The sequence below is a fragment of the Nicotiana attenuata genome, chromosome 1 (genome assembly GCF_001879085.1).
Source record: "Nicotiana attenuata strain UT chromosome 1, NIATTr2, whole genome shotgun sequence".
NCBI classification, from domain to species: Eukaryota; Viridiplantae; Streptophyta; class Magnoliopsida; order Solanales; family Solanaceae; genus Nicotiana; species Nicotiana attenuata.
The window spans coordinates 23,863,528-23,885,598 of NC_031989.1; the positions used below are offsets into that span (position 1 = coordinate 23,863,528).

The 22,071-nt window shown below is 37.2% G+C and overlaps 4 protein-coding genes across 5 annotated transcripts; all 4 read right to left on the reverse strand.

Moving 5' to 3' along the window:
• Nucleotides 258-10,846, reverse strand: LOC109217901 (FRIGIDA-like protein 5). 2 transcript variants are annotated; one of them, XM_019382284.1, is made up of 6 exons: nucleotides 9,468-10,846; nucleotides 4,013-4,188; nucleotides 3,137-3,926; nucleotides 2,544-3,029; nucleotides 802-977; nucleotides 258-712 (listed from the first exon to the last, which is right to left on the reverse strand). In XM_019382284.1, exons 1-6 carry the CDS (start codon nucleotides 10,828-10,830, stop codon nucleotides 368-370), a joined length of 3,336 nt encoding a protein of 1,111 aa, XP_019237829.1. In that variant the 5' UTR covers nucleotides 10,831-10,846; the 3' UTR covers nucleotides 258-367. The 2 variants fall into 2 exon arrangements, with proteins under 2 accessions (XP_019237829.1, XP_019237766.1); XM_019382221.1 differs by having other exon boundaries at nucleotides 2,544-3,032.
• LOC109218030 (spindle assembly abnormal protein 6-like) lies at nucleotides 10,863-11,630 on the reverse strand. Its single transcript, XM_019382375.1, has one exon. The coding sequence runs from the start codon at nucleotides 11,526-11,528 to the stop codon at nucleotides 10,887-10,889; it is 642 nt and encodes a 213-aa protein (XP_019237920.1). The 5' UTR covers nucleotides 11,529-11,630; the 3' UTR covers nucleotides 10,863-10,886.
• LOC109218110 lies at nucleotides 11,616-12,456 on the reverse strand. Its single transcript, XM_019382465.1, has one exon. The coding sequence runs from the start codon at nucleotides 12,071-12,073 to the stop codon at nucleotides 11,630-11,632; it is 444 nt and encodes a 147-aa protein (XP_019238010.1). The 5' UTR covers nucleotides 12,074-12,456; the 3' UTR covers nucleotides 11,616-11,629.
• LOC109218263 (mitochondrial import inner membrane translocase subunit TIM44-2-like) lies at nucleotides 16,592-22,071 on the reverse strand. Its single transcript, XM_019382642.1, has 5 exons — nucleotides 21,994-22,071; nucleotides 18,886-18,990; nucleotides 17,940-18,011; nucleotides 17,684-17,746; nucleotides 16,592-17,026 (listed from the first exon to the last, which is right to left on the reverse strand). Exons 1-5 carry the CDS (start codon nucleotides 22,006-22,008, stop codon nucleotides 16,895-16,897), a joined length of 387 nt encoding a protein of 128 aa, XP_019238187.1. The 5' UTR covers nucleotides 22,009-22,071; the 3' UTR covers nucleotides 16,592-16,894.

Below are 22,071 nucleotides of genomic sequence, written 5' to 3' on the forward strand. Positions count from 1 at the left end.
CCTCCAAGGTTCCCCACCCTCCAATATCGTGGCAGTCATGTGATGTGCTTTGTTTGTGAAGTAATTCAATGCGGCTTTGAAATTCTGACACCTTCCAATCTTGCAAGTCCATCCTATAGCCTCCGGATTCGTTGAAATGTTACCTCCTGCTGGCAAGTTCTGCAAATGTTTAGAAAAGCAAGCCTCAAAATGTTAACCCCACACCGCCAGTGCCCCAAAAAACGTAACCACCCCCCCCCCCCCCCCCCAAAGACACATTAGCACTAAACTCTTCTCACCCCCTCAAAATATTCCTCCACAACCCACTCCCACAATGCTCGTAAAGAACATAACCGTGAGGGATTGTCAATAAAACACTTGATACAACTCATCTCCTCATGGATAAATGACGATGGCGCTTCAAGTTCTGTTTTCCTCGAGCCCTGTGGATAAAATCAGTGTCACCAGCTGGGGCAGAACGCTTCTTCATGAGCTCTTTTCGCACTTGAGCAATTGGAGCAGATCTGCAAGTTCCTTTATTTGTTTTAACTTGTCGGAACTTAGCAGTAAAGTTTCGATTTGAGCTTGATTGACTCGAGTTTGACATCTGACATTGAAGTTTTTCGATCTGTTCTTGAAGTTGAGAAGGTGAATATTCCAACTGAAGACCACGATCCACAATATGTCTAACTGCATTTCTTAGTGCATTTATTTCATAACTCATAGCCTTCATCTGCGAAAAAGATAGATCAAACTTGATTTTCGACTTCAGAAGAAATGATCATGAAGTTATTTGCCAAAGAGGAAGAGAACGCTACATACTTGGGCTCGATGAGGACTATTTCCAGCATGAAGTATTTGCTTCGCAATCTCTTCTGAGTGTCTTACATAATCCCTCAGGAGCATCACTGGTGAAACCAAGTTAACAAGATCAAACTCATAGACATAAGTAAATGCCACCATCCACTGCTTTTTATTTATAAGATTTTGGACAAAACCTGTAACTCAAAAAAGACAAAAAAAGGAAAGAAAATATCAGTCAGATAAATCCAAAGGCTGTTCAGTCTTTGGTTATATTCAGTAAAAACGAAGTGAGTAGTGTAAAATGTTCCCTGTCAACTGAAGTGCCCAGTACAAGAGTCAGATGAAAACATCAGCTACAGTAACAACTTAATTTTTGTTCAAATAGCGGGTCACAGATATAGAAATTGCACGTTAAAGGAACAAGAATTTTAGCCAATGCTGATGATGTCAAATATCAAACCACACCCTCAAAATAACTCAACTGAATGCATTTTCTAGTTATATTGTACATCGAAAGATTTGGAAACATCACAGAATAAACGAAAAGCAAACAAAGGTTTATCAGCTTCAAAAATTCTCATCAACTTTATTCTGAGAAGATCAGAACTCCTCTTCAAATATGCCAAAGAGATACAATTCAAAAGACTAGGATGCTATTCAAGCATTCAATCACTAGGTACCTTTTCTTTCAGCAAATAACATAAAACAACTATGCCTCACAATCAAACTAGTCGGGGTCGCCATATAAATCCTCACTATCCATGTCACTCTATTTAAACTCGTCTTAAACAATATTTAACAATTGAAGTTCATTGACACTAGATGTTCTCTATCTTTTCTACTGGTATACAAATCCTAACAAGATAAACTCCTAATATTGGACCTAAAGTAAGCGTAATAATAATACCAAGCCTTAATCCCAACTAATTGGTATTGCTATATGGATCTTTTCTTTCATTATACTCCATTTTCCGCTAAGTTCGGATGGATCCGAAGAGATTATAGGTCTTTCGAGATAAACCTCTTTCCATGTGATTTAAGGTCTACCTTGTTCCCTTAACACCTTCAATCACCATGGTTACACACCTGCAGACCAGTACATCTCAAGATCTACATAGGCTATGACTAAATTATCGCAAGCGAACTTCTCTTATTTTATCCACTATGTGTGCTACTTTCACCTTTTGTCAAATGTGGTTGTGCAACCTTTTATGACTGTTGATTCATCCTAAATCGATTAGTTTTAAGCTAGCAGTCAACCTGTCTCGACTCTGCTGCTTTATAAACTATGTGAGAAGGCTCTCATAGATAGGGTTATTTCGGCTAATTGCATAGACCTATCGAATGTCAAGATCACGGTCGCCAAGGAGTAATTTCATATGTTCCTTGGAAGAAGTAAAACCAATTTCTACAACGGGAAAAAATCATCATAAAAAATGAATGCTAGTCATAGAATGTCTGATCAAATTATTCCTTTTTTTGTAGTATGCATAATATATAACAACAAGATGAATCCTACAAATTCAGTCGCCTCAAAGGACAACAACAGGATCTAAATAACTAATTAAAAAGGCAATAATATTATAAAATAGGAAGCGAAATTCCAAAACAAATGAGAAATGAACACAGGTAGAAATGTGTGACCCTTCATATGACAAGCAGCAGTGCAGCACATTATTCATATTAGGAGGTGACTGTATGTGTACACAGGCAAGTACATTTCAAAGTGAAACAAACAATAGAAAGAGAGAGGAACATACATCGGATCTTATCTGTCAACCCAAGGATTTTGAACAAAGTAACAACCCTTTCAGTTGGTTGAACTTTCTCCAAAAGACCAAAAAGTGCATCTGAATGGAAAGAGTCTATTATTTTATAAATAGCTAAAAGCTGCACAAATGCCAAGAACTCGGATGTATTTAGCTGGGACCCGATCAATGTAGAATACCAATCAACTGCAAACGCAATAGCCCCCGCTTTAACATGAGGTTTAATTTCTGGAGAAACTTCACTCAGCTGGTCCAACAGATCAGAGAAGCTCCGCATAACTGATGGGAAGTTTTCACACCTCCCTAATTTTGTGGGATGACAACTCCGGAAAGCATCCAGTACAAGCAAAGCAGGATCTGATGTACGATGTAAACTTGAGGCACAATTGCAGATTACATCATGTCCTTCGCATTTCATATCCATGTTGTTGCAAATAGATTCATCTGCACAGCCTTGAGCCTTGTGTCTCTTCGATTCTTCTATAGAAGGAAGATCATCACTTACTGGAAAGCCAATATTAACACAAACTCTAGGAAAAAATTTGACAATACCATATACAAAATTCTTAGATCTGATTACTTACTTGAAGTATTATTTGAAATACCAAGGACGTGACAGATTTCAGATGTATTCACAAGCGGTGATACCTTGTGATACAAACTCTCAAGTTCATCTTTATCGAAGGGAGATGCCAATCTGTAGCTACCTACAAGAAGAAGAAAACCCAAGATTGCCAAATGGTTTTCCATTTCACCCATCATCTTTGCTTTCCAGGCAAATGCAAGCTTGCTTGCTTCTAACTTAGCCTCTGGTTTAATCCCCGGCAAAAGTTCCATGAACTGTTCTAACAAAAGAATGCAACTCTGCCTGATAATATTACGATTAAATTCAATCTCTTCCTTCTGATAGTCTGGAGGATAAAACCCTACCAGTGCTTCTAACACAAGCATCCCCGAGTCCAGTGACATTAGAAGAGCACTAAAGACTTCACTGCGCAACAACTTGTGCTCCTTCAAATGTTTGTTTAAGAAATTCTGCAAATCCTCTCCACTCATGTTCATAAGGATAATGGCCATAGAATTGGAATGACCTAAAGTGCACGAGGGGGTTCTAGCAGAGAATGATGCGGAATTGAGGGCCTTGGTGCCTGTGGGACTAGATGGATTAGTAGAACCCATCTGATTCACATTTGCTTGCTCTGGCGTTTTAGCCTCATAAATGGCACATAATGCAGCTTGATCTTCCTTCTGCCTTGTAAGCACTTCTATACATTCTTCAAGGTGTTCTATCGGATATTTAGACTGAAGTTTGTAATTCAGAATACATCTGATAACAGCGCTAATAGAAGCAACCCGTTGTTCAATGGCCTCAATCTATTTGCAAAATGTTAGATAAAACATTATACAAATGAGTCTTAAAGGAGGGGGTTAGAACATTGGCAACAGAAGTGGCATAATACCTTTTCTTCGAATGAGCAGGTCTCTTTCTCGCAGACATTCACATAATTACGTTCAACATATTCCACGTAATTTTTCAGAATGGCTGTGGATGGGAACTGGTCCACAAGTCCAAATGCATAAGCATATCTAATAGCTTCAAGATGTTGTTGCTGGGTTAAAAGATTCAGGACAAAACCTGTAATCAGAACGAGTAGGTTGTTTTAGTTCGAAACAAGCTTTCCCAAAGAATGCAAGGGCAGTGCTTCAGATCTTGCTGAGGAGAAAAAAACAAATTAACTGCTGGATTTTGAGGTGTGTAGTTATCGGGAAAAGGAGTGGTTGCTAAAACATGACCAAGTGCACAATCTTTTCATCTTTATTTTGACAAGTCCACATCTAGATCCATTACTCTTATACATATGTGGCATACATTCAAAGTTTGAATATAGCCCCATCAACAACATCATACCCAGTATAATCCCATAAGTGGGATCTGGGGAGGGTAGTGTGAAAGTAGACCTTACCTCTACCTCGTGGAGGTAGAGAGGTTGTTCTCGGAGACCCCCAGCTCAAGGACAAAATGAAAAGGATTGAATATAGCCCCATACTATGTGAAATAAGGTACTTATAGTTGGTAAGAAAGAGTTAATACTTCAAAATAATCGTCTTATAGAAATAGACACAGTTTCTAACATCAAGAGACAAGGAAGCTTTCAAGTTAGTGCAAGAGCTAAGAAATTCAAGTAATTCTAGGAAAAGAGATCATTAATAAGATGATATAAACTAATCTTTTGTTCAGCTGAAAAGTTGCAATTGCTTTACTTAAGGGTGATTCTGCTTTTCTAAGCCATATCTAGGTTACATATGAAACTGGAGTAATTTTGTTGTGTCCATTCAACATACTGCCAAAATATACAGAAGCTGGTAGAAATGATGGGGTGCAAGATAAGACAATTTCCTACTATATACTTGGGGTTGCCTTGGGAACTATGTTTAAATCAGTTAAGGTTTGGCAGGGAGGAGTAGAAAAGTTTAAGAGAACGCTGGACACTTGGCAGTTTGCAGACACGGTAATATAATTATCCGATGCTGATAGAATTCTCACCTATCTCATGTCAATATTTCCAAACTCTACATAAAGTTCATAAGCAATTGGACAAAATCAGAAGAAAATATTCATATGAAAGGAATTGCACCAAAAACAAGTTTCATCAGGTCATATGGGAGAGGGTTATGCTGCCAAAGCAGGGAGGGATGGGAATCAGATTTTAGCAATAAATAATAAAAGTCTACTTATGCAAAAAGGAAAATGTAATTAGCCTCTACACATAAATCTTTTTCGTTTTTCAACTTTTATGTAATCATAAAAAAATTAAAAAAAATTAAAAAGAAGAGGAAGAGAGTTGGGTAAGGTCATGTCCTCGGGGGGTGGGAGGTAAGGGTGCTTCCAGGCTGAGAGAGTTAGGTATTGAAACATATGGACCTTGACGGGGAAGTCTATAGAGTTAGCGAAGATTCTCCATAAGAGGAAGATCGATATAGCTTGTCTCTAGGAGACAAGATGGGTGGAAGATAAGGCACCGAGTGTAGAAGGGATTAAATTATGGTACTCTGGTCGCGTGGGGCCAAGAATGGGGTAGGCATTTTGGTTGATAGGGATCTTCGGGAGCTAATGGTGGAGGATAGGAGGGTGAGCGACAGGCTAATGAGTATTAAGCTAGCCGTTGGGCGTTTTACTTTAAATGTGATTAGTGCATACGCACCCCAAGTGTTGGACGAGTAGGTTAAGAGGTGCTTCTGGGAGGACTTCCATGAGGTTGTGCGTGGTATCCCGCACACTGAGAAGCTTTTCATAAGAGGAGATTTCAAAGGCCACAGTGGGGCGGCATTTGAAGGTTACGATGACGTGCATGGAGGCTTTGGTTTCGGAGTTAGGAACGGAGGAGGAACTTCGTTGTTGAATTTTGCAAAGGCGTTTGATTTGGTGATAGCTAACTCGAGTTTCCTGAAGGAGGAGGAGTATTTGGTTACTTTCCAAAGTTCGGCAGCCAAGACTCATATTGACTATCTACTCTTCAAAAAATCTGATAAAAGTCTATGCGTGCGCGGACTGCAAGGTCATCCCGAGTGAGAACCTCATGACCCAACATAGGCTCCTGGTCATGGATTTGGAGATTAAATAAAGTAGGGATCTCTGACTCAGGAGTTGAGGGATAAGTTGTTGGCTATGGGGGCAAGGAAGCGTAGTGGGACGTGAGTGGTATGTAGACCGCGACTGCGAATTGCTTTAGGGAGGCTGATAGGGAGGCATTGGGGATCTCGAAGGGCCCATTTGGTGGCCGCAAAAGGGACTGGTGGTGGAGCACTGAGGTCCAAGGTAAAGTGGAAACCAAGAAAGCAACTTATTTGAAGTTGTTGGAGAGTGTGGACGAGGAGGATAAGAGGACAAACAGGGAGCGGTATAAGGTGGCCAAGAAGGAAGCTAAGTTAGCAGTTACTGTGGCTAAGACTGTAGCGTTTGAGCGTCTGTATGAAGAACTTGGAGGCAAGGGAGGGACAAGAAGCTGTACAGGCTAGCCAAGGTTCGAGAAAGGAAGGCCCTGACCTGGACCAAGTGAAGTGCGTCAAGGATGAGGAAGGTAGAGTGTTGTTGGACGACGCACTTATTCGACAGAGATGGCAGACTTACAAAAGTTATTCACCTTATTAGGAGGTTCATGGAGCAATATAGAGAGAGAGGGATTTACATATGGTGTTAATCGACTTAGAGAAGGCTTACGATAAAGTGCCGGGAGAGGTGCTGTGGAGATGTTTGGAGGCTAGAGGCATTCATGTTGCATACATAAGGGTTGTTAAGGACATGTACGTTGCCGCTAAGACTCGGGCGAGCACAGTGAGAGGGGACTCGAAACACTTCCCGGTTGTGATGGGGTTGTATCAGGGGTCAGCCCTCAGCCCATTTCTGTTTGCCTAGGCGATCGACGCACTGACGCGTCACATTCTAGGGGAGGTGTCATGGTGCATGTTATTTGCAGATGATATTGTACTGATTGACGAGACGTGATGTGGTGTTAATGAGAAGTTAGAGACTTAGAGATAGACCCTGGAGTCTAAAGGTTTCAAGTTGAGCAGACCAAAATAGAATACTTGGAGAAGTGTTTTGAAAAGCAAGCGTTTCGTCACTTTAAGCGCGAAGCGAGGCGAAGCGAGAAGCTGTCACTTTTTCCTTACTGAAGCGACACGACCAGCAGAAGCGATCGCTTCAGCCAAAAAAGCGAGAAGCGACCCAGAAGCGAGAAGCGCAGAAGCGCTCGCTTCTGTTAAGAGGGGCCATTTTGAAAAAGAAAAAAGTTTGGGTCTTTCTTTTTGTTATACAAAACAGACCCAAAGTGAAAAGATCTTCTTTGTCTTGCCAAAAATTGAGCGTTAGCAGCAGCAGCCAACTAGGGTTCAGCCTCCAGGTAATTTTTCTCTTTTATTCTTCTTTCTTCTTCTGATGATGATGAACGTTAGCAGCAGCAGCCAACTAGGGTTCAGCCTCTAGGTAATTTTTTATCTTTTATTCTTCTTCTTCTCTCTCCTCTTTTTCAGTTTTTCTCGACCAGTGTCTGCGCTAGGGCAGGCGTTGGTTTTTCCCCCCTTTTATTCTTCTTATTTATTAATTTTAATATGTATTTTAGTTTATAAAATTAATTATTTTATATATATATATATATATATATATATATATATATTATATTTTCAGTTTATTTGATTAATTTTATATGTACTTCAGTTTATAAAATTAATTATTATATATATATATGTTATTTTTCAATTATTTGATTAATTTTATATGCATTTTCAGTTTATAAAATTAATTATTATATATATATGATATGTTATATTTTCAGTTTATTTGATTAATTTTATATGTATTTTCAGTTTATTTGATTATGTATTTTCTTATATTAATAGGGATTTAAAAATGTCCCAAAGTTTTTGAATTGAATTTTTGGATTATTTATATCGTGTCTTTGCAATGTTTACATTATGTTTTTTAAAAATTGCGCTTCACTTCAATGAAGCGTGCGCTTCGCTTTTAAAGCGAGGCGAGCCCCTATCGCTTTTTTGCGCTTCTCGCTCTCAAAAACACTGACTTGGAGTGCAAGTTCAGTGGCGCGACTCGGGAAGTGGATGTGAGGCCTGATTCACAAGTCATCCCTTTGAGAGAAAGTTTCAAGTACCTTGGGTCTATTATACAAGGGAATGGGGAGATCGACAAGGATGTCACACATCGGATTGAGACGGGATGGATGAAATAGAGGCTCGCTTCCAGTGTTCTGTGTGATAAGAATGTGCCACCAAAACTGAAAGGTAAGTTCTATAGAGCAGTAGTCAGACCGACTATGTTGTATGGGGAGGAGTATTGGCCACTCAAGAACTCCCATGTATAGAAGATGAAGGTGGCTGAAAGGAGGATGTTGAGATGGATGTGCGGGCATACCAGGTTAGATAGAATTAGAAATGAAATTATCCGGGACAAGGTAGGTGTGGCCCATGTGGAGGACAAGATGCGGGAGGCGAGACTTAGATAGTTCAGGCGTGTGAAGAGAAGAGGCATTGATGCTCCGGTGAGGAGGTGTGAGAAGGTGGCATTGGAGGGCCAACGGAAAGGTAGAGGCAAGCCGAAAAAGTATTGGGGAGAGGTGATTAGGCAAGATATGGTGTTGCTCCGGCTTACTAAGGACATGACTGTGGATAGGAAAGTGTGGAGGTTGAGAATAAAGGTAAAGGGTTAGGCAACCCAGTGTAGTCCTTGTTTGTAACAGTGGCTTTGACACACCACTTAATGTCTTCTGAGTATTTTCGTATTCCTAGATTTCTGTTACTACTTGTTGTTTCTTACTTCGGTTTTCTACATGCATCACCTAGTGCTAGTTTTGTATTTTCGCTTCGGTTGTCAATTCGATTTGCTTGTTATTGCCTCTCCCATTTCCCTTACTGAGCTGAGGGGCTACCGGAAACAGCTTCTATGCCTTCTTAAAGGCAGGGGTAAGGTCTGCATACACTCTACCCTCCCCAAATCCTACTTGTGGGACTACACTAGGTATGTTGTTGTAATTTTTATGTAATCAGGTCCTTGTACAAGATGCAGATGACATTATCAACCTAATGCACGAATTGTATAGTTTTTTCGCAAGCACAATCTTTGTGATGTTTTGATTCCAATAGATTCTTACTCTTATCAAAGAAACCTAAAAGCCTTCTTATGAAATGGCTATGGAGATATGGCGATGAACAAGGAGCACGCTGGAAGGAAATTATCAAAGCAAAGCATGTTGAGCGATGTCACTGGAGCACTAAAGTGAATTCAGCAACATATGGTATTGGGGCCTGGAAGCATATTAGCAAACTATGGCAGGAATCGTTTCTGAAGTGTCCTTTGAAGTGGTAGATGGATGCTAGTAAATAGTTAAATACCAACACACTTACCAGGTAAGTTCTGTTTCATACCAAGAGAACCACATAATTCTGCAAATTTGTCATGCTTAGCAACAATCTCCAGCAGGATCATAAGATCATCTACCTTAAAGGAAGAAACCAAATTGTACGCAGCCAAAAGATACAAGAACCCCAAGATCTCGTGTTGGTTCCCTTTTGTCACCTTCATCTTAACCCTCCAATCCCTTGCAATATTTCTTGCTACTCCCCTCACAAAATCCCGAATCTCTGGTGAAACCCTAATTAACTGCTCTAACAGCAGAATGCAGCTCCGTCGGGCAACACTGCCCTCAAACTCTGTTTCTCCCTTACTCAAATGGGGAGGATAGAAACCTTCCATTGCATCAAGAACCAGTTGTGCAGGGTCAGGAGACATCTGAAGAGCCTTAAAAACTTCATCAGACATCAAATCCAGCTCCTTCTCATGCTCATTTAAGAATATCTGCAAACTCTTTCCATCCATTATCACAACAAAACTTGTAACAGTAGAATTACCTACAATAGCATTGACCCTGTCCAGTGCTACTTCTTCCGCAGGCTCTGACTTTATGTGCGCACTAGGAATAGCATTCAACTGCTTCTCTTTCCCTCCGAGCTCTTTACACCTATCCTCAAAATGTTTCTCCCTTGATTCAAGCTCTTCTAATCTATCCTTAACCCTTTCCTCTCTAAGTATAACTTCTTTCATGCGTTGCTCAAAAAGTCCCTGCTCTACCAGGAATATTTTCTTTTCTGATTGAAAGTCCTCATAGTTTTTTTTTGTAAATTCCTCTAGTGAATCCAGTTTCTTCTCCTTTGAATTAAGTTCTTCAAACCGCTGCTTATATGCTTCTTGAATAGAATCAAGTTCTCTCTCCCTCAAATTGAGTCTCTCATTGAATGACTTCAAGTTTTCCTCGTGGAGTTCAAGTTTCTTCTTCATTACATCATGAAATTTCTCCTTGTGCTCAAGTTCCTTCTTCATTGAGGACAAGAAGACCTCCTTAGATTCAAGTTGCTTCCTAAGAGCAATCAAGTTATCTGCTTCAGCTTTGAATTCCTTCTTCACTGACTCCAATTCATTCTCCTTCTCCCTCAGCTCCTTTTTCACAAAATCCAAGTTTTTTTCCTTTTCTTTAAGTTCCTTCATCACAATATCTAAGTTATTTTCCTTCAATCCCAATTCTTTCTTCATATTATCCAACATATTTTCCTTAACAGAAAGTTCCTTCTTCACCGCATCCACGTTAATTTCCTCCTCCCTTAGCTCCTTTTTAACGAAATCTAAATTTTTTTCCTTCTCTTTAAGTTCCTTCATCACATTATCTAAGTTACTTCCCTTCAATTGCAGTTCTTTCTTCATACTATCCAACATGTTTTCCTCATAAGTAAGTTTCTTCTTCAAAGAATCCAGGTTAGTTTCCTTCTCCCTTAGTTCCTTTTTTGCATAATCCAATTTTTTTTCATTTCTCTAAGTTCCTTCTCCAAATAGTCCAAGTTACTTTCCTTCACTCTTAATACTTTCTTCACACCTTCCAACCTGTTTTCCCTAACAGCAAGTTCCTTGTTCACGGATTCCACGTTATTTTCCTTTTCTCCAAGTTCTTTCTTCAAAATCTCCAATTTACTTTCCTTAACTCTTACTTCTTTCTGCATACTATCCAACCTATTTTCCTTCACAGCAAGTTCCTTGTTCATAGATTCCAAGTTAATTTCCTTTTCTCTAAGTTCTTTCTTCATTATCTCCAATTTACTTTCCTTCAGTCTTACTTCTTTCATCACACCATCCAACCTACTTTCCTTAACAGCAAGAGCCTTCTTCAGAGGTTCCAAGTTATTTTCATTCTCCATTAGTTCCTTTTTCACAGATTGCAAGTTATTTTCATTCTCCCTTAGTTCCTTTTTCACATAATCCAAGTTATTCTCCTTCACCCTCAGTTCTTTCTTCACGTTATCCAACTTACATTCCTTTATCACCAGCTCTTTATTTAAAGATTCCAACCCCATTTCCCTATCCTCAAGTTCCTTCTTCATGGACTGCAAATTATGTTCCTTGACTTTAATTTCTTCCATCTTTTCAGCCAATTCTTGATCTTTCAACTCAAGGGCATGTGTTTCATGGTGAATCCAACTCTGAATCCTATTCAAATTCTTCTCTTTCAACCTAATTTGAATTAATTTTTCCTCCACACGCCTGTTTGTTTCCGCTCGAATTCAACCTCATCCCAAAGCCTTTCCACCACCTTCTCCTGATCATTCAGCTTCTCCTCCCTTAACTTCACAGTCTCAGCAAACCCTTTTCGTGCCAAACTCAAATCCTTCCACTTCAACTCCAATTCCTCCTCTTTCCTCTCAACTTCTTCGCGTTTTAGTTCGACTGATTCCCTAATAGCATTGAGTTCCTTCAAGCTCTCCGCCACTGATTCTTGAACTGATCCTAAATGCATCTCCTTGGATTCCATCTCATTGAAGCATTCCTTCAAACACTTGCTGGATAAATTTAAGTCCTTCTCAAGAGTTGCCCATTCCGAAATTAACTTAAATATTTTTTGACTTAACTCCACCGTTTTCTCCTCATTGTTATGCAATGCTTCCGATATCTTTTCCAGTACACCCATATTGCTTCACCAACATACATACAAACAAACAAAAAAAGACAGATATTTAACAGTTAATACAGTACAGAGAGGGGGAAAACTCAGAATTTAGCGTAAAATAACAGTTAACAAGAGTGCCGAAACGGAGAATTTTGTTTGAAAACTGAGATTTTGGAAGCAGGAAAACTTCTATGGGAAGTTAAAGAAGGGTTCGTAGAGAACAGTAAAACAAAACGGAACTGGAAAAGGGAAAAGTAAGTTTCCGAAGAGATGCATGCGGATTCCGGCTGTTTTGACGATTGATTGACGTGGGTCCATCTGTCTTACTTTTCGCTTTCTTCTGTTTTCCTTTTTTTTATTTTTTTTTTAATTCCTCGTCAAAATGGAGTATCTAATTTAGAAGTCGGTCGATGTATCTTTAGCTCATTTGTTTTGAATTTTGATCTATATATGATACTTTTTATATTTTAAAACATTACACACTATTGCATTAATATTAGTATTATTTCTGCAACAAGTAAAACTCGTTTGATTTGATATTAGAAGAAATAGGTATGGTATAAATTTTAATATTGCTTTATCTAGTGTTTAATTTGTATTTTAAATTTTGAATATAAAATATTTATGTACCTAATTTAATAAGGGCGAAAATCATTTACATTCCCCAAGTTTACTCTAAGAATCAAACTCACCCTTTAATTTTGAACAATTGTCATTTTCATCCTTTCATCCTACACAATTCTATTTTACCCTTGACATTTTAGACTCCCCATATATGTAATATTTTTTTTATATTATTTAAATATTTTTTAATGCAGGTATTTATTCCTATTTTTAAAAAAATTATATCTTACTATATATTTAATCTAATCTCGCTAACAATATAAATAAAATAATCAAATTAGAAATTTATTACAAAATATATTGCTGCTTTATTATTATTATTATTATTTTAATATTTGTATAATAAAATGTAAATTATGTATGTCGGTGTGTGTGTAATTTTAAGTTCCACGATTTTTATTAATATATATGTGTATATAAATTTAGAGTTCTAATTATTATAACTAGATTTTTAAAAAAAAAAAAAAAATATATATATATATATATATATATATAATTAAAGTTCATGTAAAGTGTAAATTGATAATTTTTGCAAATTTATTATAATATTTACCTATATTTTTCGTCCATTATATTTTGATTTAATGCATTGTATAATTTATAAAACGTTCACTCTCTTTTATTCTCAATTTTGTAAATTGATTGAGTTTTGACTGCTATTACAAGTAGATTATTTATTGTAATTTTTATTTTTCTCATTTATTTCACTAATGAACATCATTATGGCCTCATTTGTTTGTACTTGATGGAGGTTTGAATCTTAATCATTCAAATCTTAGACATTAAGTGTGTTTGTTTTTAAAGTTTGAATCTTAATTATTCAGATCTTAATCATTAAGTGTGTTTGTTTTTTTAACTTGACAACCACTTAATAGGTCCGAATAGGTCTGTATGATCAAGATCTATAATAGAGACTTAATTTCATTAAGATGATATCACATATTCATTATTACCTGCCGCCACGCCTACCATTATCAACTACCACCATGCCGGCGCCACCACCATGCTCAACCACCACCACCACCACCTTCACCACAATCACGCCACCATCATCCTCAATCATAGATGCCACAATTATCGACCATCACCACACACTATCCCCACCACTTTGACCACCATCATTCTCACCCACAATCAACAGTCATCCACCTCAACTACCACAACTAACCATCCAATCACCATCAACAACCACAGTCGGCACTGCTCATCATTATAACCTACAACCACCCACTCACCACCTTCATCGGTCACAACTACTACCATCACCCACTATTATTAACTATCACTACCCACCACCACAATCCTCAATCATAATCGCCACCACTACCAATCACTACTAGCTACTAGCATGAACCACCGTCATCAACCAAAACTACCACCAACTACTGTCTCTAGTCGGCATTCACCAGTTAGCCATCACCGCCAACAACTATCATATTTTAAAATACTATATATTTTATTGATAGAATATTAGATTAGTTAGTATTTCATTTGAATTTTATGTTTATTAATTTTCAAATGAAGATAAATTTTATACATTCAGATGTTAAAAATCAAACAGTCTTAATTATTTAGTATTCATATCTTAATACACATCTTATATATGAGATGTGTATTCAGATTCAGACATCTTAATCTTAAAAAAATAAAATAAATGAGGCCTAACTCATTATGCTTGACTACTACTTCTCACTTTTTTTTGGTTTCCAAAATGTTTTTAAAAATGTGTATAGGTAAGTCAATAACATAAATTAAAATAAGAAAATATCATTATATATAAGAATTAAAATAAGTGATAAAAATTGTAGAGGTTAAAGTAGGCATTTTAAGAAGTCACCTTTGATATGAGGAGCAAAATGATAATTATTTAAAGTTGGAGGATGAATTTTATTTTAAAGTAAATTTGGGGAATGTAAATAGTTTTCACCCTTTTTAACAAGGAATAAACGCACTTTATCTTACCTCGAAATATTAGGATTAGACTTTCACCTTCCAATTGAATTCTACGACCTCAAATTTTTAACAAGTATCTCTTGGACTCCAATTAAAATAAATGATCATTTCTCTTTATTCTTAATACTTTCAATCCATTAATAAGAGATTTCACAAGTATCAGAAAACCTTAGGAAAGGAAGCTCACACAGATTTCTTTCTAAATTTTCTGGATTCGTGCATATCACAAACTACAAAAGCTCATAATAGTAATTTAAAACAAAGTTGGAATATATCAGTGTAATTTGCCCTCTTCGCACTAATCTTATGATTCGTTTGGCCATAGATCTTGCCAAAATATATTTGTATGTTTCTGGGCAAATACATATTTGGTTTGGCCATAGATTTTTTCTACTTTTTGGCAAATTCACAGAACCCAAAACCCAAATCCCAACTAGTTTTGGCCCAAAATATCACTATTATATTTTTTAAAAATTGCCCCAAATTTTTGGATTTTAGAAAGGACCCATCATTTATTATTTTGTAACAATGATGCTTAACCTTCTCGATCATCTGATAGCGTATTATGTAGTTCATTTTAAAAATGATAATTTGTACCAAATCTGTTTATGTTTAAGACTATGGTTTGCGATAATATAATGAATGTTAGGCTAAATACATAAGTTACTCCCTGAATTATGGACCAAATCCCCTTGACACACTTTTTGGTGATGAAAATTAATTTACACACTTAACCTTTTCAAAGTGTAGCGAATACACACCACTTTTATTTTGACCACTTTTTTTAAGAAGGTACCTATCACGTACCAATAAGATTGCAACACGTGTAATTATTTTCTTAAAAATAAAAAACGCATAAAAGTACAATTCTACCCCTATTACCAAAAAAAATTCCAGTTTCTCCATCTTCATCATCTCCCTGAACCATGGGTGACGCCGCCACGAACACCACCAAGACCTTCAAAAGCACTAGTTTATCCTAGCAATTCACCTCTGTACCAAATACAAGTTGTTCTCCACTAGTCAAAACTGCAATGAAGATGCATTGAACCACCACAAAAAGCTATGAACAAAAACTCATAAAAACATGGAGAACAAAACTGCAATTTTTGTAAAAATAAAAACGTTATCACAAAGATGTCAAAATCGCAATTCAAAATTCAAGAATTTCAGCTAATTGCCAAAACCACAAACAAAATCAACAACTCATTGTTGAACTTCTGCCACCCCTGATTACGATTCCATTTTAACTAATAAAATCATTGTTAACATCTGATTTAAGAAGAATTTAGTGAGGAGTATGTGGTAACAGTGGAATCACTGGTTTAGAATGTGGCTATGGAGAAGCTATTGGGAAAAACGAAAAAGAATGGGATTTGAGTAGAAGACTAGGGAAGGTAAAAGAAGGGAAAATTAAGTAAAGAGTAAGACATGGGGGTTGTGGCGGAGGCCAACTTGGAACGACAGTGTTTCGGTGAGGGACATGATGGCAGGGTTTTTTCTCTTTATTTATTTATTTATTTATTAAAATATAAGAATAAAAAGAAAATAGAATAACATCTTGACACGTCAGCTTACATAAGGAATTGGACATAATATACCTAGGTTTTACGCGCTCAATCTTTTTTGTTAAACACGCGCGGGCCATTTGGCAAAAGTGGTGCGTCTTTGACACACTTTGAAAAGGTTGAGCGTATAAAGTAAATTTTGTTCACAAAAAGTATGTAATACGGTTTTGGTCCATAGATCCGGGGGTAAAATATGTATTTTACCATGAATGTCATTGATAAAAGTATTGTTGGGTATTTGTAATAGTTTTTAGAACTTGTGGGTATAAATCATGTTTTATGTTTTTTCAACAAAAAAAAATAAAATATATTTTGAAAACATATGTCCAAACACATTTTCATCTTCAAACCAGACTTCACCCAAATCAAAATTTTCAAAACAAATTTGGGAATCTATGGCCAAACGCTAGCTTTAACTTACTGGATACAATGACTACATAACTAACATGAATATTCTATTTATTCAGTGTTCAAACTTGGAACTTCATGCAATGTGAAGGGGCTGCTCAAGTACATTCACAAGAATGGTGAAAATAACTCCTAACTAATTAATTAATTTGAATACATCATGATTCCGGTCCAACTGTGGAAAAGGCAAAAGCTTATTGCAAAAACTTTTCTGCACGAGTCGGTGCCAGAACACGAAGAAAGCGCGGGAAGCAACATTATACACTCCCATGATCAAGCAAAAAGTTGATTAGATAAGAGCTGCAACACCAAATTGTTGCATCTCTCTAAGCCTCCAAATAGGGTGAAAAGCTGCTTCTCCGAGTTCTTCTGCTTCTACTAGTTGCATAGCCCAAGCGTAGTATACAGTGTGTATTGTATCCTAAACACAGCAAGAAATTTTAGCCATACCAGGGTTAAAAATCAGATTCTGAAGTCATAGCTTTGATGATGAGTTACTACAGATTGATCTATAGCAGATTCCGGTGTATCAGAAAAAAATGTTAAAATTAAATTGATCTATATGCAAAGGTGGACTTGTACAGATAATTTACCATAGAAAAACAAAGAAGTTTCAACAAATGAATCTTGTCTAATGAATAAGCTTTTAAAGTCATCAAATTCAGAAATTCTTGATCGCTGCTTGTTAACCGCGGTAAAGTGTCTCGGCGTGACCTATAGGTCACGGGTTTGAGCCGTAGAAGAAGACATTAATGCTTGCATTAGGGTAGGCTGTCTACATCACACACCCCTTGGGGTGCGGCCATTCCCCGGATCCTGCATGAACGGCTGCCCTTTTTTTACTTGTTAGCATCTTAAGTTCACATGTAGTAACGTGCTTTTACGTATGAAGATCACACTAGTTAACATAGAAAAATGACAATTTGACCACAGGGATTGAAGAAGGCAAATTTGACATCAAGAAGTTTGTGCATGATGCAATTCGATACGAAATACCAAATTGACCAGCAGGGTCAAATAACTGAATAGTCAATGTAGGGCATGAGAATAACAATCTAGAAAAGGGGATAAAACTTACCTTTCCCCCTTCTTTAATTGAACCAAGTTTATCACGTATGCAGTAGACCTGTTGCGTTTGGAACTGCGAAAATTAACCAAGATTACTATCAGGGTTTCTCCATCATTCACATACACTATATGCTTAAAGTCATTGTTAGGTACAAAACCCTTTCAAGAGGTGCATTGGTCCAGACATCAAAAAAATGAGGAAAGATGCTTACCGCCAACATGATTATGTGACTGTACATCAAAAAAGAATAGGGAGAGATGCTTACCGCCAAAATGATTATGGGACTGTCTCCCATCATTTTTGTCTCCCGTACTTCAACATCCGAAATATGCAAAATCTGCATGAATAAGAGAGAGAAAGAGAGGTTAACCATATAGTAGTATAGTTTAGACATTTACGTGTGATAGAAGCACAGAAATATAAAAGTTGCATTTGTCCAACACCACCCTTTTCTTTTGGGAAGGGGGAAGCACGGAAACTCATTTTCAGTAGGTTATGACATTCCTAGTAGCACGGGGAGAAACCACAGGAGAGGAAAAGGGAAGCTTGACACTGGAGATACCAATTAGTACTGAACTCAAGCTATTCAACGGCCCCTTAATATAGTATACCATGGGATGCAAAATGAGAGGTCACAAGTTTCATGCAGAATTTCCAGTTTTAGCATCTTTCCAATGGCGAAAAGTGGAAATCTGGGATGACTTCAAATCAAGGCCACTGGACTATTGCAGAAATGCAGAATCCAATACTTAGATCAAGATCAATAAGAAACAGTAAACAGCAGTACGCAGAGTGAGCAAAAACTGTAACTAATGATGGGCTATAACCTCCAAATAAACAAAAATAGAGCATATAAAAAAACAAAAAAATGGCACCCTACAAAGTTCTAGATTTGTTGAACAGGTTTAAAGACAGAAGTGAGATAATTCTAGTCAAGGATAAGTGCATGGATCATCAGCGTAAATCATCTACAGAAAAGTGTCTCAAATATTTTTAAATTCCCAAAAAATTCTAGTTCTATTAAATTTACTAGCTTTTTGTCCTTGTCTGACATGCTCACAGAAATCTATGAGAATGGATTTGTAACACAGAAAGTTTGAGCAGAGGAGCACACTTCATTTATTGTTACACCCCCCCCCCCCCCTCAGTGTATTTACAAAATATCCAAAATGGAAAATGGAAGCTAATACAATAACTTGCATTTTTCTTACCTTGTTATCAAAAATCATACCCTGGCTATCAAAAGCTTGATGCTCTGCTTTACACCGCTCAATTACCTCTTTGCTGCAATATTTCTTCAACGCCTCTGTATCTCCCTAATGAGCCAGAAAGCAAGATATCGTGTTGAACGAAGATGAAAAACGTAAAATACCAAGTATATCAACATGAGAAGATTCAACAAGTAGTAAAAGACAATATTGTGCTTGGTTCAAGGAAAAGGGAGGGTAACGCAAAAAGATGGATCTATTGATTTACTCCTGAAGTATTTATCCGTCCCTTGAGGTTATATTAAATCTGTCCAACAGGCTGGGATGGCCCGTTCCGGACCGGACCGGTGGTAAATGGGCCGGACAGGGGTGGGATTACGGCTGAACAGGCCTGTGCCGGTGGTGTTTTGGATACCGGTTAACGGGACCGGTTAAAACCGGTAATGTCTTGTCAAATTTGAGCCGGTGGACCGGACCGGCCCATACCGGTTCAACGGCTTGCATATTTTTTATTTTTAATGACATTTGACTGTTGACAACGGTCAGCTCCAATTTTGACAGTCGACCAACGGCCTTAATTGCAAGAATAACCCTTTTTGTTTTTTTTTAAAAAAATAACACTCTTATTATTTACTAATTTAACCCTTTGGAAAACTATAAATAGACACCTTGTCATTCTCTCATTCTTCAACTAAATTGCTATCAACTATTTGGCTCTCATTTTTTTGGAATTCTATTTGTGGTGTTATTTGAAGTTTATTCGTGGTAACGTCAGAGTTGCGAAATTCAATTTCAAGACTTCAAAAATCATAAAGTGTTCAATTTATTGTGGAATTCGGTGCACTCGTTCCAACTCTTTCTCTTATTTAATATTTTATTTGCATATGCAACTTTTTGCATATTAATTTTTAATAGCAGTTAAATTTTCACGATATGTGTAATGCTGCAAAACGAGTTTGTAATAAGGTTGCTAATCGGGTAATCGGGGAAATAGAAAAAGAGGTGCTACTTCAACTTCTGGTAGTAATATAAATGACTTTATACATATTTCTGAAACATCACCTGATAATAATATAGATTATCAACAATTACAGGAAGATTAAGGTATAGAAGATAATGAATTAGAAATTGAATATGAGACACCACCTACACCTAGCAGTTTTGGAGTTGGTAGCAGGAGTGGTAGTCGGGGCACTAGTAGTAGACCACATGTGGCCCCGACCACTGGTCACCGGAAAACGAGAAGTAAAGTTTGAAAATATTTTGAGGAAATAGATAACTCTAATAGAGTTAGATGCAAAATTTGCAAAGAAGATTATAAACATAAGTCTGGAGGAAATTTAGGGGGGACTGGGGCACTTAGTAGACATATGAGAATTACTCATCTTATAGAATGGGGCTCTAATTTAGATGAAAATCAAGGAACTCTAAACCCTAATACCTGAGGACTTGTGAAATATGATAAAATGAAGGACAGTGAGGAGTTAGCAAAAAAGATTGCATTGGGTTGTTTACTTTTTTTTTCTTCATCATATTTTGTTATGTATATTCAAAGGATTTATAATCATTTATTTAAAGGTATCCCTAGAAGTTACTTGTAGATCTGATATCTTTAGGCTTCATGGACAATATAAGACATACATACGTTATTTGTTTGACCACCTTCCAAGTATAGTTTCTCTAACTTTTGATATTGGCCATGCTGTTAATGAAAATGATTATTTGACAATTACATGTCATTGGATAGGTGACATTTTGAGATGGAATTTTTTCTTTTTGTGATGGAATATAGATGATATTTTTTGTATACAAAAACAAATTATCGCTTTTAAATATGATGAAGATCGGAATCATACTGCTGTTTCGATAAGTACTACTCCCTCTGTTCCAATTTATGTGTACCTGTTTGACTGACAAGGAGTTTAAGAAAAAATGAAGACTTTTGGAATTTGTGGTCCTAAAGAAGTTAAAAAGGGGCCCAGAGTATTTCTGTGATTATAAAAGCTTCTCATTAAGGGTAGAATTGTAAGTTTACGCTAAATTATTTTCAAATTTAGAAAGGGGTCATTCTTTTTGGGACGGGCCAAAAAGGAAATAGGTTCACAAAAATTGGAACGGAGGGAGTACTATTTGCGAAGTTGTTGCATTTTACAATCTCAATAAAAAAGTATGGTGTCTGTCTTTTGATAATGCTTCTAACATTGATGTCGTTATTTCACTATTAAAACTGCATCTGCAACCACCACTTGATGATATCTTTCATGTTAGGTGTGCATGTCATGTTTATAATTTAATTATTAAAAGTGGTCTTGGTTTATTTTCGACTGAGATTACTCATGTTAGAAGAGCAGATGGTGTTATTCAAGGAAATAATAGACAATCTAGAATTAGGGAATTTAAGGCTAAGTGTACCGAACATAACCTTAACCCCAGATTCATGCCAGATGAAATTGTCACTAGGTGAAGCGCTTTTCGCCTTTGATAACACTGCAAGCTCTGTATCCACGTCTAAAACACTGCTAATGCTCCCAGGCACGCTTCCCGAGGCGTCTCTCTCCTTCCCCTAGGAGGGAGATTCCCCCCCCCCCCCGCCCCTCCCTTCCTNCTTTCCCACCCATTCAAACCAGCATTCCGCACCTTCATTGTGAGCATGAATATCAAAACATTTCACCCCTTTCTTCTTTCTCCGGTCACCCCAATCGGAATTCAGGCTCCTTAGCCCTCACTCATGGAACATAAGATATTTTTCAAGTCAGGGGGGAAATGTTTTGATATTCATGCTCACAATGAAGGTGCGGAATGCTGGTTTGAATGGGTGGAAAGCAGCAGGTATATTTATCGAAAGCTGATGTTAAGCAGGAAGCTATCTTTGTGGGTCTGTCATATCCTCAAAGAAGCTTCTAAGTGTAAAGGGAGGATCTTCAAGACATGGAAGAATGGGGACCACTTCACAGACATTTATGGCTCTCTTAAGCATAATAAATTTGGCAGATTTATCTGTTTAATCTCAGTTCAGGGTCATAAAAGAAGAGTTATGGTGCTACCAGAGAATGTTCCATATGAAGGGTGGGCCTTTAATGCTAGAAGTATAGAAAAATTTATTAATAGTACCTCTTTGGCCACCATGGCTCCTCTTAGGAGGAATATCCACAAATTATCTGGTGAAGAATCATACAAAGAGGCTCTGGA

Coding starts and splice junctions, on each gene's coding strand:
- LOC109217901 (XM_019382221.1), bottom strand. CDS start 10,830: ATGTTGGATAGTATGAAGAAAGAACTGCAATTGAAGGGAAGTAACTTA. Junction 4,189..9,467: donor TATGAAACAGAACTTACCTG/GTAAGTGTGTTG, acceptor TTCTGATTACAG/GTTTTGTCCTGAATCTTTTA. Junction 978..2,543: donor GTTGACAGATAAGATCCGAT/GTATGTTCCTCT, acceptor TTTGAGTTACAG/GTTTTGTCCAAAATCTTATA.
- LOC109218110 (XM_019382465.1), bottom strand. CDS start 12,073: ATGGGTGTACTGGAAAAGATATCGGAAGCATTGCATAACAATGAGGAG.
- LOC109218030 (XM_019382375.1), bottom strand. CDS start 11,528: ATGGAAGAAATTAAAGTCAAGGAACATAATTTGCAGTCCATGAAGAAG.
- LOC109218263 (XM_019382642.1), bottom strand. Junction 18,012..18,885: donor GTATGATTTTTGATAACAAG/GTAAGAAAAATG, acceptor TTATTCATGCAG/ATTTTGCATATTTCGGATGT. Junction 17,747..17,939: donor GTCCCATAATCATTTTGGCG/GTAAGCATCTCT, acceptor TAATTTTCGCAG/TTCCAAACGCAACAGGTCTA.